This window comes from Megascapheus bottae, chromosome 6, assembly GCF_031878675.1.
Source record: "Megascapheus bottae isolate mThoBot1 chromosome 6, mThoBot2.hap1, whole genome shotgun sequence".
Taxonomy (NCBI): Eukaryota; Metazoa; Chordata; class Mammalia; order Rodentia; family Geomyidae; genus Megascapheus; species Megascapheus bottae.
The window spans coordinates 59,930,683-59,948,719 of record NC_143514.1 but is presented as its reverse complement, the minus strand read 5'-3'; the positions used below and the strand labels follow the sequence as shown (position 1 = coordinate 59,948,719).

At 47.7% G+C, this 18,037-nt stretch overlaps 1 protein-coding gene across 9 annotated transcripts in view; it reads left to right on the top strand.

Moving 5' to 3' along the window:
* Positions 1–6,424: 6,424 nt before the first annotated feature.
* Macf1 (microtubule actin crosslinking factor 1) overlaps positions 6,425–18,037 on the top strand; it is a 372,611-nt gene continuing 360,998 nt past the window's right edge. For 3 of the 9 annotated variants that reach the window (XM_090335127.1, XM_090335128.1, XM_090335126.1), the window contains exons 1-3: positions 6,432–6,479; positions 8,544–8,598; positions 9,068–9,337. In XM_090335127.1, coding sequence (XP_090191253.1) covers positions 9,118–9,337 — 220 coding nt within the window. In that variant the 5' untranslated portion in view covers positions 6,432–6,479; positions 8,544–8,598; positions 9,068–9,117. Of the gene's footprint in view, positions 6,480–8,543; positions 8,599–9,067; positions 9,338–18,037 lie in introns of all 9 variants that reach the window. The other 6 variants (XM_090335123.1, XM_090335122.1, XM_090335132.1 and 3 more) reach the window with 4 other exon arrangements.

Here is an 18,037-nt window from a genome sequence, read left to right as displayed (position 1 = left end):
TTGCCAGTCCTGGGCTTGAGCTCAGGGCCTGAGCACTGTCCTTGGACTTTCTCAAGGTTAGAGCTCTACCACTTGAGCCTCAGCACCACTTCCGGCTTTTTGCTATGTATGTGGTACCAAGGAATTGAACCCAGATTTTCATGCATGCTAAGCAAGCGCTCTACCACTAGGCCAAACTCCCGGCCCAGAAAAGCAATTTTTTAAGTGCCTGTGTCCTCTATCAGCCCTCAAATCCTCAAGGATGAAGACCTCATTGGATTCTTTTCCATGTTCCCAACAGAACCCAAGCTTTTCCCAGAACATAGTATTCCTCAGTAAAAAAAAAATTGCTGAAATGAATTGAAGCCCAGTAGCCCAAGGTCACTGGTAGGCTGCCAGATGCAAAGTTCTTAGCAAATCTCACCAGTAGCTCAATCTTAGGGTAACACAGTTGTAGCTACAGACGCAGCCCTGAGAGTCACAGCTAAAATTTCCCAAATCCAGAAATGTCCGGAAGCTCCAACTTCTAACAGCTCATAGCCTGAATAATTCAGAACAGGCCTGGTGGTCAGATTTGGGAAGGGCAGTGAAGTGGAACAGGAAAAGCTTCCAAAGTCGTCTTCTTAGTTGACTTGGCAGCCCTTCTCATGAACTCTGGCAGCTGGCCCTGACTACTGAGACCCTGCCCGATGCTCCAGGCAGCACTTTCATGCCCAGGTACTTTTTTTTTTTTTTGTCAGTCTTGGGCTTGAGCTCAGGGCCTGACCACTGTTCTTGGGTTTTCTCAAGGCTAGAACCCTACCACTTGAGCCACAGCATTACTTCCAGCTTTTTCTATGTATGTGGTATGGCAAGCACTCTACTACTAGGCCAAACTCCCCCTCCCCCAGGTTTTTGGCTTTCAACTGGGTTTTCCCTGTGTGCCCAAGCTCCTCTCTCACCAGAGAAGAGCCTTGGCCCTTATTTCTAAGATAAAAATGACTGTCTCATGCCTCTTACCTCTTAGCTTTTCTCATAGGAACCTTGGTGTTTTTAAATTTTATTTAACTATGTATGTATGTATGTATGTATGTATACATACATACATACATACATACATACATACATACATGAATACAACCCTTGGGATGAAATCTGGGATCTTCTTTCTAGTGTTCTGTCCCTGGGTTGCAATCTTAGTTCCTAAAATTTATTTTCAATTGAGGAAAGTTATATGTAGTCAACATTAACAATTTGTGTGTGCGTGTGGGGGGTGTTACTAGGATTTCAACTTAGAACTTTGTACTTGCTAGACAGGTTCTGGTTTGGGTTTTTTGAGATAGAGTCTCAGGGTGCCAGCCTGAACTCATGATCCTTCTACCTCCATATCTCCAGTGCTGGAATTATAGACATGTCACACTATCCCTGGCTCTCTAGTTTTTGTTGTTGATTGTGCTGGGGATAGAACCCAGGGTTTTGAGCCTTCTAGGCAAGTGCTGTACCATTAAGTTATACTTCTGAGGCCAACCATGATGTTTTGAAAAAGGGATAAAGTATAGAATCACCCAATCAAATTAACATGTATTACTTAACATACTTACTGTGTGCATGCGTACGTGCATGCGCGTGTGTGTGTGTGTGTGTGTGTGTGTGTGTGTGTGTGCGTGTGTGTGTGTGTGTGTGTGTGTGTGTGTGTTGAGAACACTTAAAGCATACCTTTTTTTTTTTTGCCAGATCTGAGCACTCAGGGCTCCTTGGGCTTTCTCAAGGCTAAACTCTACCACTTGAGCCATAGCACAATTTCCAGCATTTTTCTATGTATATGGTACCGAAGAATCGAATCGGGGTCTTGGTGCATGCTAGGCAAGCACTCTACCACTAGGCCAAACTCCTAGCCCAAAATATACCCTCTTAATAATTTTCAAAAACACACTATTTTTAAAAATAGTACTGTGGTTTGAACTCAAAGCAGGTACTCTACCACTTGATCCAAGCCAAATGCTTGATCCAAGGATTTTTATTTTATTATTATTAAGTTATTGTACAAGTTATTATTAGCTATTATTATTAAGTTATTTCATATGTCAGGTTATGGATGAATTCAATGCTTCTTGGTCAATGTCACCTCTTCCTTTCTTCTCCATCATTTCCTCCTCCCATCCCTATCTCAAATTATATAATTCAATTTTTATATAATGTACATTAAATATAATGACTGTATTTGCTTATCCTATATCCCTCCATTTCTGTGTCCCCTTTGCCCACCTCCCCCAAAATGTTCCACTTCTTGGTCAGCTCATTTTTTGTGCTGATTATAGTAATTATTATTATTTTGTCAATCCTGGGGTTGAGCACTGTCTCTGAGCTTCTTTTACTCAAAGCTAGTGCTCTATCACTTGAGCCACAGTACCACTATCATCTTTTTTCTAAGTGTTTATTGAAGATAAGAATCTCACAGCCTTTCTTGCCCAGGCTGGCTTAGATGATGAGATTCAGCCTCCTGCATATCTAGGACTTACAGGCATGATCCACCAGTGCCCAGCCATTAGTGCACTTATTTTTATTTCTGTCGTTATATGTTATAGATTCCAGGAACTTGTTTACCTAGCTGAAATTTGAAATTTTGTATCTTTTGACCAATATATATATATATGCATATATATATATATATATATATATATATATATATTTTGCCAGTCCTGGGCTTGAGCTCAGGGTCTGAGCATTGTCCTTGGATTTTTTTTTTTTTTTTTTGCCAGTCCTGGGCTTGAGCTCAGGGCCTGAGCACTGTCCTTGGACTTTCTCAAGGCTAGAGCTCTACCACTTGAGCCTCAGCACCACTTCTGGCTTTTTTCTATATATGTGGTACCGAGGAATCGAACCTCGGTCTTCGTGCATGCTAGGCAAGCACTTTAACCACTAGGCCAAACTCCCGGCCCTGTCCTTGGATTTTTTTAAGGCTCTACCACTTGAGCCTCAGCACCATTTCCGGCTTTTTTCTATGTAATGTGGTATGGAGGAATCAAACCCGGATCTTTGTGCATGCTAGGCAAGCACTCTCCCACTAGGCCAAACTCCCGGCCCCTAAACAACATGTCTCTTTCTCTCTCTCTTTTTTTTTTTTTTTCCAGTCCTGGGGCTTGATCTCAAGGCCTGAGCACTGTTCTTGGACTTTCCTCAAGGCTAGCACTCTATTACTTGAGCCACAGCACCACTTCCAGCTTTTTCTATGTATGTGGTACCCAGGAGCTGGGTCTTCATGCATGCTAGGCAAGCACTCTACCACTAGGCCAAACTCCCTGTCCTGTGCTTGTCTCTTTTGTGATCCATTTTCCAAGTAAATACATATTGTTGAAAGTTAAAGGATACTAACCCCCATTTTTTCAGTTGTGGTCATGAACTCAAGTCCCATAGGCTTAATCATATTAAAATAAAAATAAAAAGGCATTGTTGGAGGCTTGGATCAAATGGTAGAGTACCTGCTTTGAGTTCAAACCCCACTATTTTTAAAAAAAGTGGTATTTTTGAAAATTATTAAGAAGGCATATTTTAAGTGTTCTTACGACATATACACAGAAAATGAGTATGTGAAGTAACATATGTCAATTTGATTGGGTAATTCTATACTACATCTTCTTTTCAGAAACCTCATGTCCTTGAGCTCTATCACTTGTAGCTACAGTGTCACTTCCCGTTTTCTGGTTAATTGAGATAAAGGTCTCATAGACTTCCCTGCCCAACTTATCTTTAGATCTCAGCTTCCCAAGTAGCCAGGCATGAGCCACTAGTGACCTGTTATTTATTAAAGCTGAATAATATTCCATGAGTCAAGAACTTAAGAAGTTTCATGCCAGGTGCTGGTGACTCATGCTTGTAGTCCTAACTTCTTAGGAAACTGAGATCAGAGGATTGCAGTTCAAAGTCAGCCTGGGTAGAAAGGTCCCCAAGAGACTCTTTTTTTTTTTTTTTTTTTTTCTGGGACTTTTTTTTTTTTTTTTTTTTTTTGCCCCCTTCTCTTTCTGGCCCCGCTCGCTCCGGCCACCACTCGGTTGGGCTCCGGCTCCGCTTGCTTGCTTTCGCTCTCTGTCGCTTGTTGCAGTCTTGTCTCGTCTCTGCCACTTCCGGCTTGGTTGTGTCTCGTCTCTGCCACTTCCGGCTTGGTTGTGTATGTGGGATACCGAGGAATCGAACCCGGGTCTTTGTGCATGCTAGGCAAGCACTTTAACCGCTAGGCCAAACTCCCGGGCCCCCAAGAGACTCTTATCTCCAATTAACCACTCAAAAACTGGAAGTGGCATTGTGGCTCAAGGGATCAAGCCTTAGCTCTGAGCACAAAGAAACTCAGGGACAGCACCTAGGTCCTGAGTTCAACCCTACAATTGACAAAAAGAAAAAAAATCTCACAGCTCACACAAACGTAAGAATCAGGCTGTAGAATTCTCTTGGGCTGAAACCAATGCAGGTTTCCAAGGAGAAGATATCACAGAAGGAGCCTGCACTATTGGCTCAACACAGTTTCAGTTACAATTATGGACTCCGAACATTTTCCCAGAAGACTCAGCAGTACCTGTGGTCTAAATAAAAGAGCCTTTGCTAATGAAAGGACCTGGATTCTTTTCTTTGCTTTAGTGGGTGCAGAACAATGTTTATTGCATGAGATTTGGTGCTAGATAGGCCTGGACTCAGATATCAGCTCCAACATAAGTTTTCTCTGTAAGTTTTAGAAGTCATTTACCTTCTCCAAGTCCCTGTTTCCTTATTCGTAAAATAAGCATAATAAAGATAGCTACTATAAAGAGTTCGTTTGGGGTATGGGTTAGTGACATATACAAAATGCCCAGAACATTGTTTAGCACACCTATGTGTTTTGGTAAATGGTGCTTCTTTCCTTTATTTATTGTGGTTGAGTACCTAGAAACCCAGAAACCCAGTAGGCAGAGAACATTCCTTCTCATCTCCATTGTTGGTCCACGGATGATTCTGAATCACATCTCTTGCCCCAGAGCCTCATTACCTTTGCCTGTGACTATTGCAGTAGTCTTCCTGTGCAACCATCCATATATATCTTATACCAGGCTGTGACTTACTTTCACTATTATTATTATTTTTTTTAGAATTAATCTTATTATATAGCAAGTTGTTTTAAAATTCTTGGTTTCCTAGCCTCAACCTCCTGGAGTGCTGGAATTACAGACATACATCACCATGTCTGTCTCATTCTTCTACTTTGACACCTTCTTTGGCTACTCAAATTGCAAAATTTAAGCTAAATTTCTTAGTCCTCGAACTTCAAGGACTTCTATAAAGTGCTCCAAATGAACACACAATCTCCACTCAATCTGTCATTACAGTGAAAAGAGCAGAGGATGGAGACTCCAACAGCAGGGCTACAGCCCTGGGATCATCCACTTTAATCCTTTGAGTAAATCATCTACTCTTAGTCTGCTTTCACAAATGAGAGATCACAATGCTATTCCATGAGATACATTATAATTCCTAGTTCTCCTGCTAGACTGTAAACTCAGTGGGGTCAAAGGGCAGGGGTCCAATGCATCTTATTCTTCCTAGCATGGGGTGGAACACATGGCAGGTGTTTATTTGTTGTATTAATGGATGAATGAATAAGGGTACTGGGGTTTGAACTCAAGAGTACCTGGGCACTGTCCCTTAGCTTTTTACCTCAAGGCTACCATTTTGTTACTAGAGCCACATCTGGCTTTTTGGTGGCTAGTGAGAGAAGCCTCAGGGACTTTCTTCCTGGTGTAGCTTTAAACTGTGATTTTTCAGATCTCAGCCCCCTGAGTATCTAGGATGACAGACACAAGTTTCTGGCACCTGGCTGAAGATTAAATTTGACATCTCCCAGGTAATGCACTTTGCAGGTTACCGGGAGACATGCCCACATGGTAGCTTCTCTGCAGATTATGAGTGAAGTTGGAGAAATGTCCTCCCTTTCTGGACAACGGACTTATCTGTACCACGGGAAGGCAGAGGTATTCTTGGCTTTTATTTTCAGTACCTTCAGCTCACGCTCACGCACGCACAAGGAATTCAATAAATGCTTTGTCAACGGGTGATACTTCGGAGATGCCGCCTAGCCTGGTTCAGTTTAGCTCAGAGTCCGAGTTCCCTCCTCAGGCCTGGTCTCCCCATTCCATTTATCCCTGGGGAAGAGGAGCCCCCTTGCATTCCGATGCCGCAGGGCCCCTGGAGTGAGGACGGAGCGAGTTTAGGGGAAGTGGGCGGGGTGGGGGAGGGGCTGGGTAATTCCAGAGCGGGGGAGGGGGCGGCCTGGGAGAGCCGGCGGGGCTGGCGGAGAGCGGGTCCCGGAGGCAGGCCGGGCGCGCGGGTTGGCCAGGGTCAGCGAGCGGCCGCGGGGCCGGGGCGGAGAGGTCGGCTGAGCAGAGGGCGGGGAATGTGGGGTGTGAATTGGCCCTGGGGACACGAGTGGCCTCCAGGAAGGAGCTGAGAGTCGAGAGTCGGAGAGAGAGAGGACCCCGGGGAGCTGAAGAGGACGCGGGGTCAGTGAGGAGCGGGGCGCCGGGGCGCGCAGGACGCGGGGCGGGGTGCCGGGCGGGGAGCGCGCGTGGGGGGCGGGGGGCGGCGTCGGCGCTGGGGGTGGGGTGCGGGTTGGGCGGCTGCGCCGGCTCTGCTTCAGCCGCTGCCGCTAGGGCGCGGGGGGCGGGGGGCTCGGCGCCGCGAGCTCGGCCATTGTGGGCGCCGCTCCCCTCCGCTCCGCGGTGCTCCGGTTCTTGGGCTCCAGCCCGGGACGTGCCCCGCTGCAGCCGCCGGCCTTCTCCTCCTCCTCCTCCTCCTCCTTCCGCTCTCAGGGTAAGGGCTGGCTCGAGATGGGATCCGGGCTCCCTGCCCGGTGCGATGCGCGGGGTGCGTGGAGGCGACTGGGGCGCGGCGATGGAGAGCGCGGGGCGGCCGCACCCCGGCCGGGGTCAGGGGCTGGCGGAGGTGACAGGCGTGGACACCGGGGCTGCGCGGGCCTGGCACCTGCAGCCCCCCGCCACCGGCCGGCTGGAGGGGAGGGCGCGGAGCTGGGGTGTCTCGGGAGGGCGCTGCCCGGACCCGAGGGAGGCGTGTTTCCCGGGAAGATGAGGCACCGGTGCTGGCCGGGGGATGGCTCAGGGAGCCGCCGGGGCGGGACGCTCGCTGCCCGGCCGCAGGGCTCGGCCGCTGGCCCCTGCTCCCGGCCGGTCCTCGGTCACGCGTCCCCGCTCTTTGTCAGCCACGCGCGCGCCGCGGGCACGCGGACCCACCCCGCGCCGCCGCCGCCGGCTCGCGGCGCCCCTCCCCCGCCGCGGGGAGAGGGTGGAGGCCAGGTGGGGCGGGCCGCGGCCGAGGGGCCGGGTCAGGTCCCCAGATGGCCTCGGCCGGGCGCCTTCGGGGAGGCCGGGAGGATGGGTGCGCGCTTCGGTGAACCCGAGCCTGATGGAGTGACCCGGGTGACCGAGGGGTGACGTGGGAGGCCGGAGGCCAAACAGGTGTGTGCGCGAGGGGCCGGAGGCCAGGCGGGGGTAGAGCTGAGGAGGGGACGGTGTCGTCCTGCGGTGGCCTCGCACGAGCGGGCCTTTGTAGTAAAATGGGCGTCTAGGAGAGGGATGGGCGGCTCTGGAATGAGCAGGTGGTCTGAGGGGAGGGGCGTTTTCCTGCCGGTGCCTGGGGGTCAGATGGAAGCGCAGCCTGAGTTTCCTGGAACTGAGGCTGCCACTTCAGCTCCCCACCGACCTGGCATGAATGGGAAAGTGGGCACCGGAAGAGAAAGGTGGGGGTGGGAGCCAGTGTTGGGAGAAGGGGCGAGGCTGTGCTAGGCCCTGAGCCCTTTCCCGTCTACGTCCTGTGGCTGGATCCCGGCAGGAGGACCCACAGAGCTCCTGGCACGGGGAGTCCCTGGCAGGCCCGTTCTGTTTGCTACTGGCTGCCTGGATCTTCCTACACCGTTTGATGTTGCTTTTTATTATTTCTGAGTTCTGTGCTTCTGGTGGACATCTACCAGTGACCCAGGACTGGCTGTGTCTGCCCTTTGCTGCCTCCTGCCTGAGATTTCCAGAATCTAGAAGCTCCTCCAGAGATCCATGGGGGTCCAGCTATTTAGTCCACTTCTCTGTCTCCACTCAGCCTTATATGCAAGTATTTTCCTTAAAGGGAAAGTCAGTAGCGCCTGCTCTTCTGGACCCTAGAGCTAGTTACCTGGGCCCTGAAGGAAGGCTGACAGCTGAAGGTATGCGCCATCTTGGCTTTGATGGAGCCCTCAGGGTGGTGGGCCATGAGTAGCAGATGGCTCTGGGAGTGAGCTTGGCCTGACTGAGGGAAGGCTGCCCAGTCTGGCTGGTGGAGTCCAGCTGGCTTTCACTCAACTCGCTCCACTAGCTAAATGACCAGGAAAGCTGACCTTCAGTATCATTCCCTCCACTCTCTGCTTTACGACTTATTCCCACACAGATTTTGCAATAAGCCAGTGAATGTTTTATTTAATGCTTGCTATGCGCCATCCATGGTACCAGCTAATTTTACTTGTTAATTTCACTATGTCCTTAGAATGTCCTCTAAACTGGGCTATCATCCCCATTTTACAGATGATGACACTGAGTCTCTGAGAGGTGGAGTGATTTGCCCTTGATTACACCAATTGTAAGTGGCTGAACCAGAATTTGTACATAAGTTGATCTACTGTACTTTAAGTTTAGTACTTTATTTGATCTACTGCTGGAGAAATCCAGGAATGTGTGTCTATGATGTAACACATACTTTGTGTCTGCCACTGAGACTGTGTTTTAGTTTCCCAAAGAGGAGTTTTTTGCTGGTTAGTTAGAGGTGGAGTCTTGAGCACTTTTCTGCCTGGGTTGGCTTCTAGTTTGGATCTTCTAGGTCTCAGCCTCCTCAGTACCTAGGATTAAAGGTATGAACCTAATCCTGTTATTGCCAAACCCCATGAATTCGTCCTGGTTGTATTATCATCCCATTTTGTAAATGAGAAGCTGAGATGTAGATTGGTAAAGGACAAATCAGTGGCAGAGCCAGGACTGGAATCATAGTTCCCAGGACTCAGGGTGCTCTATGTGAATTCTTCCATCAGTTCACATTCATCTCTCTCCTCCAGATCCCTCTCCCTGGGTTCCCAAATCCTCTTGCTGCAGCCTCTGCCTGGCCATGTCTTCCTCAGATGAAGAAACGCTCAGTGAGCGGTCCTGTAGGAGTGAGAGGTCCTGTCGGAGTGAACGGTCTTATAGAAGCGAGCGGTCAGGGAGCCTCTCTCCCTGTCCTCCAGGGGACACCTTGCCCTGGAACCTGCCATTGCATGAGCAGAAAAAGCGGAAAAGCCAGGATTCGGTGCTGGACCCTGCAGAACGAGCTGTGGTCAGAGTCGCTGGTAAGACAAGTTCCCCACAGCAAACTGGATGCTCTGGGTATGAGGGAAGGATGGGCTGGCAAACATGGAGTATGCTGGTGGGTAGAGAGCCGAAGGGTCGTCATGACCAGGCCAGCAGCTATCTAAGTTGTTATTACTCTTGGAAAGATTCAGGAAGAGCTTGAAAGAGAAAAAAAAAGCATGTCCCCGGATGCTGCCACGAGCTTGTTCTCAATCTGCATCTCCTTCCTTTCTGTTTTAGTTTGTCTAGATCCCTTCATGGCCGGTCCCCCATAGTGATCTGACTCTTCACTAACTTTTTCTTTTCTTTTAAAAAATAATTTTATTTTTCTGTGTGTTTATATGGAATGGGGGGTTATTTATTTATTTTGGCCTAGACTGGCTTTGAATTATGTTTTTACCCTCCTGAGTAGTTAGGACTACTAGCTTCAGTTAATCTCATATTGGAAATATTTTTTTCAAATCACTCCTCAGGCTTTAGAGCTATTTTTGAAGGGCATATAATATTTCATGACTTTCTAAATATTTCAAAGTCAACAGTGCTACAGTGAACAGCATGTTTAAGGATTCTTTTTGAGTTCTAGTGTGTCATTCCCTTATAAGGAAGTCCTTGGGGATGTTAGTTCCACTCACCTTGCTTTCTGGCAGCATGTACACCTTCTCCTGTGACTCAGTGTGGGATTGGGGATTGCTTCCTTCTGGGCCTGTCGTGCTCAGTTCTCTTTCAACAAGCTAGGCATATTTAGTTATTTACTTATTTATTTAGTTTATTGCCTTTTCTGGGGCTTGAACTCAAGACTTGGGCTCCATCTCTTAACTTTTCACTCAAGGGTGGGGCTCCACCATTTGAACCATAGTTCCACTTCCGTTTTTTGGTGGTTAGCTGGAGGTAAGAGTTTCAGAGACTTTTCTGCCTGGGCTGGTTTGAACTCAGCTTCCTGAATAGCAGGATTATAGGTGTGAGTCACTGACACCTGGCTAGGCAGTGCTTATGAATGCAGACTTTGGAGTCAGAGAGATGAGATGCTAGACTGCAGCCCTGCCACTGACCAGTCTGAGCTCTTATCCCTTCTGAGCTTCAATTTCCTTGTCTTATGAATGTTCCTGTGCAAGGATACCTTGAGGATTTGATAAGATCACAAATATAAAGCCCCTCCAATTTTTTTTTTTGACTCTGTAAAGGAGCTGCTTTCAGTGAAGGCACGAACAGCTGCCCCCTGCAGTGTGCTCAGCATCCCAGCACGTGTCGCATCTGTGTCACAGCCTAGAGAGAAAGATAGAGCTAATTCAATGATGTCACTGGCTTTCAGTTCATCACCAAGGCCGCTTTTTTTTTTTCTTTTATGCCAGTCCTGGGGCTTGAACTTGGGGCCTGAGTCTGTCCTTGGGATTTCTCGAAGCTAGAGCTCTACCACTTGAGCCACAGCACCAGTTCTGGCTTTTTCTATGTATGTGGTACCGAGGAATCAAACTCAGGTCTTTGTGTATGCTAGGCAAGCACTCTACCACTAGGCCAAACTCTAGACCTCCTTTATGTCTTTCAGATAATGCACTCACTCCTCTACTTTTTTTTGCCAGTCCTAGGCTTGAGCTCAGGACCTGAGCACTGTCCTTGGACTTTCTCAAGGCCAGAGCTCTGCCACTTGAGCCTCAGCATCACTTCTGGCTTTTTTCAATGTGGTGGTATAGAGGAATGGAACCAGGGTTTTCGTGCATGCTAGGCAAGTGCTCTACCACTAGGCCAAACTCCTGGCCCTCACACTCCTCTACTTTTTATAATCTCTCACCTGGACCTTCCATTTAATCACCTAACAGTTTTCATTATCTCAGTTTTGTTATCCTTCTTCCATAGGACTGACAGAATGTTTTATTCTAAAATGCAAACTTGACTCTGTGACCGGACTGCTAATAAACCAGGTTTGATTCCTTGTTGCCTGTATGTAGTCAGGACTTTAGCATAAGCATCCAAATCAGACCCCATTTTTTTTTTTTTTTTTGCCAGTCCTGGGCTTGAGCTCAGGGTCTGAGCACTGTCCTTGGGCTTTCTCAAGGCTAGAGCTCTTACCACTTGAGCCTCAACACCATTTCCGGCTTTTTTCTATGTATGTGGTACCAAGGAATTGAACCCGGGTCTTCATGCATGCTAGGCAAGCACTCTACCACTAGGCCAAACTCCAGGCCCCCAGACCCCATTTTTACCTGTTCTCCTTTACTAGCTGCTACCTCTGTCCCAGCCCTGTGACAATGTACTGTAATTTGCCCTTCAGAGGTAGGCAGCTTGCAGGATCAAACCTCCAGGCTTTAATTTTCTTCTCTGTGAGACACTGGTAACCCCTCCTTCCTCTTTTAAGTGCCACCTCCTCTGTCCCTAACATCCCCAGTGGTGCCCAAAGCTTCCTCCTCCGCTCTCATATCCATATTCTTGTCTGTGTTCCTTTGCACATTGCAGCAGTTACTCCCCAGGGAGCCCATCACTCCCTCAGGACTGTGAGCAGTTTGGGGACTATGCCTTGTTTACGCTTTGACCCCAGTTACTTATCCAGGCCTTGTTTGTGCTAGAGAACAACCAGTATCGAATCACTGGATGGAAAGGAAGGCATATTTGGAAGATAATATGGGGCAGAATGTGATTCAGGAATAGGCAGTGGGCTATAAGGGGAACTTAGACAAGGAGACTGTTATTGTGGGCTGAGGAACTGGGAATGGATTTTGGCAGGGATGAGCTTCAGGGGAGCTCTACCATAGTGGAGCCTGGCATGTTGCAGGTTGAACTTCTGGTGGGTAATTAGGGATACCTCAGAGGAAGTCTCAGGCCCTCCCTTTGACCATGCAGCATCTGTCAGCAACAGTTCCAGAGCTGTCTCTAGGATGCCAGAAGAGCTTTGCTTGTCCCCAACCTTGAAGGGCCATGACTCAGGGGTCTCTGAGTCACAGACCTTCCATTCTCTGGAAGGCAGAGTGGTTGCTCCTTTTTTCCTTCCTACACTTAGTTTCCCATCCCTTCCCACCCCTCTTCATCCCTCCCCTCCCATTCCCTTTCCTCCCTTTCTTTCTGCTGGTACTGGGACTTGAACTCAGGGTCTTGTGTTCTCATTTGGCTTTTTGCTCAAGGCTGGTGTTTGCCACTTGAGCCACACTTCCGCTTTTGCTTTTTGCTAGTTGGTTGGAGATAAGGGTGTCTTGGATTTGTCTGCCAGGGCTGGCTTCAAACTTCACTCCTCAGATTTTCAGCCTCCTTAGTAGCTAGATTACAGATGTGGTCCACCAGTGCCTAGCCCTTCCTACATTCCCTTCCTTTCCCTCCATCGCTTACACTCATCTCTAGATAGCTTTGTGATGATTTCCTCTTCATTCTTCCTGGAGGAGGCCTCTAAATAAGTTTCTGAGTCTCGGTTAAAAGTGGAATGGATATAAGGGGCCTTCATTCTCAAGAAAATCATCTCAGAATCCTGCTAGGTCAGCCAAGAGAAGGACTGGGTGGCTGCTGGGCTGTGTTTCTGGCATGGGTGCTGATCTTTACATTCTGACACTGCGGAGTGTCTCTCTTGAGGAGGGGGCTGGGCTGGTGAGGCTGAAAATGGGGAGATTGCCATGGTTAAAAATAACTGTGTGCTGCAGTTGGGCGTATTTCTTTCACAGGAGAGAAGAGAGGCAGCTGAGACGAGGCGGGACTGCTACTTTAGGGTCTGTCTAAAGTCTCCATGTGATTTTAGATTCTGTGGGGGCTCTGCCCATCTGATGAAAAAAGCAGCCTTGCCTCTGTGGGAACTCCTTCATGTAGGCACAGAAGGGGCATGTCTGCAAAACCCTGGATGCCCTGAAGCTCTGTAGAAGGTCTCGCCTTCTGAGAGGAAATGAAGTCAGGCTCACACTGGAAGCCAACTGTGGCCTGTGCAATTTTCTCTTCCCTCTGGGTTTGGCTTGCAAAGCCAACTGGGGTGTTAGGATTAACTTCCCTAAATACAGAGACTTCCTTTTCCCAGGCTACTTTGGGGGCACACTGCTTGTTACACATGTCAGAGGAATGAGGCCAGTGAGGGCCGAGAAAATTTGCATGTCTGGGCTGGGAAAGTGGCTTAATGGTAGAGTGCTTGCCTAACATGCATGATTCCCCAGAACAACATAAACCAAAAAGGTCAGAAGTGGCACTGTGGCTTACGTGGTAGAGCACTAGCCTTGAGCACAGAGAGGCTCAGGGACAGAGCCTAGGCCCTGAATTCAAGCCCCAAGACTGGCAAAAATGAAAAAGAAAAAAAAAGATCTGCATGTCTCAGTCTGCAAAGTCAAGACTCCACACATGCTACAACCCTTCTTCCTTCTGTCTTTCCATCTTCATCTTTTCCTTCCATTTTTTTCTCCCTCCTGTTGCTTGCCCCCTCCCCCACTTTTTTAACTCCCTAAGCCCAGCCACACTGAAGTGTTCCAAGAATTACTTAGAACAATACTTTGTTTCTGTTCATCGGGCTTCTGGTTATATAGGGATTTTCTAATAAACCTGTGAGGTAGACAGGACACCTGGTAGCATCTGAGGTCTTAAGGGAGTTGCTGTAGTCATACAGGATTGGTAGACACTGATCTTCTAAGTCTAAGCACATTGCATTTTCCATTCCTCAGGCAACCAGGCCAGTCTGACTCCTCATTGTGATCTAAAGACTTGCTTTCAGCCAGCGTGATGGCTCATGCCTGTAATCCTAGCTACTCAGGAGGCTGAGACCTGAGGATCTCAGTTCAAAGCCAGCCTAAGCACTAAAGTCCGTGAAATCGATTGCCAATTAAGCACTAGAAAACCAGAAGTGGCGCTGTGGCTCAAGGGGTAGGATGGTGGCCTTGAGCTGAAGAGCTAGGGACAGCACCCAGGCCCAGAGTTGAAGCCCCATGACCCACCCAAAGAAGAAAAAAAAAAAAAGAAAAAAAATCATTTGAGAGACCTTTTGGTCACTTCTGGGAGAAGCCATGCCATCTGGCCTATGGGGGCGGAGGGAAGGAGAAGGGAGTGACAAAAATGGAGGAAGCATTGTTTCTTTTTCTTTCTCTGTCTTTGATGAATATCAGAAGTAATATTGTTGGGGGTACAACAAGGGAAGGGATAGCTGGGGAAGTTGTCCTACTAAGGAATACAACCCTAAAGAGGGGGAACAGAAAAAAGGTGATATTCTTGGGGTCTGTGGGGAATGGATGAAATATAGGGTGCAGGACAGGTGTCATGTGGTTTTACAAGCGCACAACTCTAGGGGGCATCATTCACATGTGTTTCATTGTAGATTTGTATATTTGCTATGAGAAATCTCCCGTAGATGGCAGTAAAGTCTCTAGTTTCAGCTAGGGCAAGGATGGGTACAGGAAGGATTCACCATTTGCCCATCAATTAGATTCATTGTTTAACATCACATATCTAAGCTCTGCTTGGTTTGGTTTTGTTTGAATTTTTCAGACAACAGCTGGCTGTATAGCCCAGGTTGGCCTCAAACTTGTGATCTTCCTTGCTCAGCCTCCTGAATATTGCCCCGCTCCTTCCTGTTCTTGTCATAAATATTTAAAAGATAACTGAAGATGTGATTCTTTCTTATGAAACTCAGGATAGAAGCCAAATATTAATTACATCCTCATGTGTATTGTGAAGCCCAGGAGCACAGGGTCTCAGGCTGGATGGATCTTCTAGTTAAGCACCCACAGGATTCTTTCTTGAGAACCCTCTGCAGGTGCTACTGAAATAACCATACCTATAGCCACTTTGTTGAAGCCTCCCCCAGGAATCCCTTTCTGATCTCTCTAGTCAGACAGCAGTTGTATCTCTCCTTTGCCCTTACTGGTTTTATCTTAAAGTTCCTTGTTGCCAAGTTTGTTTTCTTCCACCACGTGTGGCTCATTGTAGTTAGGAATCCTATCTTGCATTTCTGTCCCAGGCAGACACCCTGAGAGAGTGGTGCACAGTCAGAGGAGGAATTCTGTTCTTCCTCTTTGTCCATAGGTCTTTTTTCCAGGAGATAGCAGTGAGAAGATATTGATAGGCATTTGTCCCTCCCTCCCTATTTCCTTCCCTCCTCCTTTCCTTCCTTCCTTCCTTTCCTCCTTCCCTCCTTCCCTCCCTCCTTCAATAAAAAAAAAAATGGTGTGAACCCCAGCCACATTTCAGGCACTGTGAAGTCAATTAGATCTGAGATCAGAAAGCTTGCACAAAGTGAATTCTCTTCTTGAGCCTCAATTTCTGGAAGTGACAACACCAGTTTCCAGTGGTCACTGAATGATCAGAATGTACTGGACAAACACGGGTTCATATGCATGTTACTGCACTTAGCAGTCATTCTTTCTAGCTACCCAGGCAACCAGGGAAGGCAGCAGTTTCCCAGGCCAGCAAGGAAGGAGCTCAAGCCTGTTAGTTCTGTCCTTTTCCTTTGTTTGTTCCAGGGCTTTGTCAAAGAGTAGATGAAAGTGGTTTATCATGACAAGCCATGGGTAGGAAGAAGGAAAGGAAGGAGTGAGAAATGGGACTTTATAAACAATTTTACAGGGAACTCTTAATTCCTGAGCAGGCAAACTCCCCCCAACACACACACACACACACACACACACACACACACACACACACACACACACACACACACACACCCCCTTCTGAGCTTTGTCTTCTTCCCTACTCTCTCCCTCTTCCTGGCAGTGTGGTTAAGAGTCCCTGGCCCAGTCCTGGAGCTTGGTTTCAGTAGCAAAAGAGCAGGCTCTGGAAAGTGGGACAGAGTGAATTGTAGCGATACGCCACCAGCTCAGCTGCAGCTCTTTGAAAGTAAATCTGGGTCACATTAGCTGCAGGGATGGAAAATGACCACATGGGCAGAATTCTGCCATAGGAGTGACAGAAAAGACAGCCAGTCTATTCTTTCTCTGAGGTTCAGGGTCCCTGTGAGACCTAAGCTGTCAGGGGAGGTGGTTGTTGTGTTACGAGGTGCGATGCAGGCCTCATCATCTTTCCTAGTGACTTCCAGGTGACACAGAGTCTGCTCCAGAGGTCAGGAATGCAGAGGAACGACTGGTTTATTGTGGGAACCTTGGAAGGCTGTCATTTTTCAGTCCCATGGGCTCAGAGATTAGATGCCCAAAGAGAAGCTGGTGCTGCAGCAGGATCTAGTGCTGTACTTGTCTTTATTTCAGCTGTCTGCCCCATGGGAAGAGCTGTGGACATACTGAAATGTGAGCATTACTAATCCATCATTGCCAAGTGCTATACCCAGCTGATGTCTATTCCTGTTAGCTCTAGTTAGGACTTACAGCTAGGCTTGGCCCTGTGACTGCTGGTTACTACTGTCAGTTGAACCTGACTAATTTCCTGGCTGTCTTGGCTCTTCTGTAGTGGGAAAATGTATACTACTGGCTGGATTTTCTGGACTGAGGATACTGCTACAGAGATGCTCTGGAGACCCTGTAATAAAAAAAAAAAGGATTATGGGTAGATGATTGATCTAAGCCTGTGCCTTATCCCTGTCCTGAAAGTTACTAGGCATTTACTTTGCAGTCATGGGGAGGATTCTTCCTGTAACCTTTCTGGATGTGTCTCTGGGCATGCCCCTTCTCATACCTTCACTTGTTCCTTTCCACAATGGCTCATTCAGGCAGAGGAATTACTTTTCTGGAGTCAGTTGGGGTCATTATTCTTTCCTTCTTTCTTTCTTTCTTTCTTTCTTTCTTTCTTTCTTTCTTTCCTTCCTTCCTTCCTTCCTTCCTTCCTTCCTTCCTTCCTTCCTTCTTGCCAGCTCTGGGGCTTGAACTCAGGGCCTGGGCACTGCCCCTGAGCTTCTTTTGCTCAAGGATAGCACGCTACCACTTGAGCCACAGCACTACTTCCGGCTTTTTCTGTGTATGTGGTATGAGGAATTAAACCCAGGGCTTTGTATATGCTAGGCAAGCGCTCTACCATTACGCCACATTCCTAGCGTGTATTTTTGTTTCTTTTCTTGTGCTGGTAAAGGAGCTTGAATTCAGAGCCTGGGTACTCAAGTCTAGAGTCCTACTATTTGAGTCACACCTCCACTTCCAGCTTTTTTGGTGGTTAATTGGAGATGAGTCTCCTGGACTTCCTTGCCTGGGCTGGCTTTGAACCATGATCCTCAGATCTCAGCCTCCTGAGTAGCTAGGATTTTGGGAATGAACCACTGGTTGCCTGACTTAGAGTTCCTGTTTTATCACTTGTCACTTTGGGGACCCTGGAAAGTTGGTAAGTTCACTCTTTCATCATTAAAGTAGGAGAGCAAGAGAGCTGCCTCAATTGCAGAGTGGAGTAAATAAGATTTGTGCAAGTAAGATGGTAGGCTTTACATTTGGTATGCAGGAAGCCTTGAAATGCATTAGCTTTTCTTGAATATCATTCATTCATTCACTCACTCACACATTTCTGCAGTGGCCCTATGAATGTGCTGATTTACTCCATTGCTCATTCAGTGGTCAGTGTTTGTTCACTTAAACATTTCACAGGGCTTCTTCCTTCTAGAATCTGACTGGGCTGTGAAGGACTTATGCCATATGCAAGAAAAGGAGAATCTTAAGAGGATCTGAGAGGGAAGGGCCTTCTGCTTCTCACCCTAAGAGCACTGATAACATTTGACCTGGCACTTGGAAAAGAAACAGAAATTTGCCAGAACCTCTTGAAAAGAAAAGACACATCCGTTACTTCCTTTCTGTTCTTGCTCTCTTTTCTTCAGCCTCAGGAAAGAA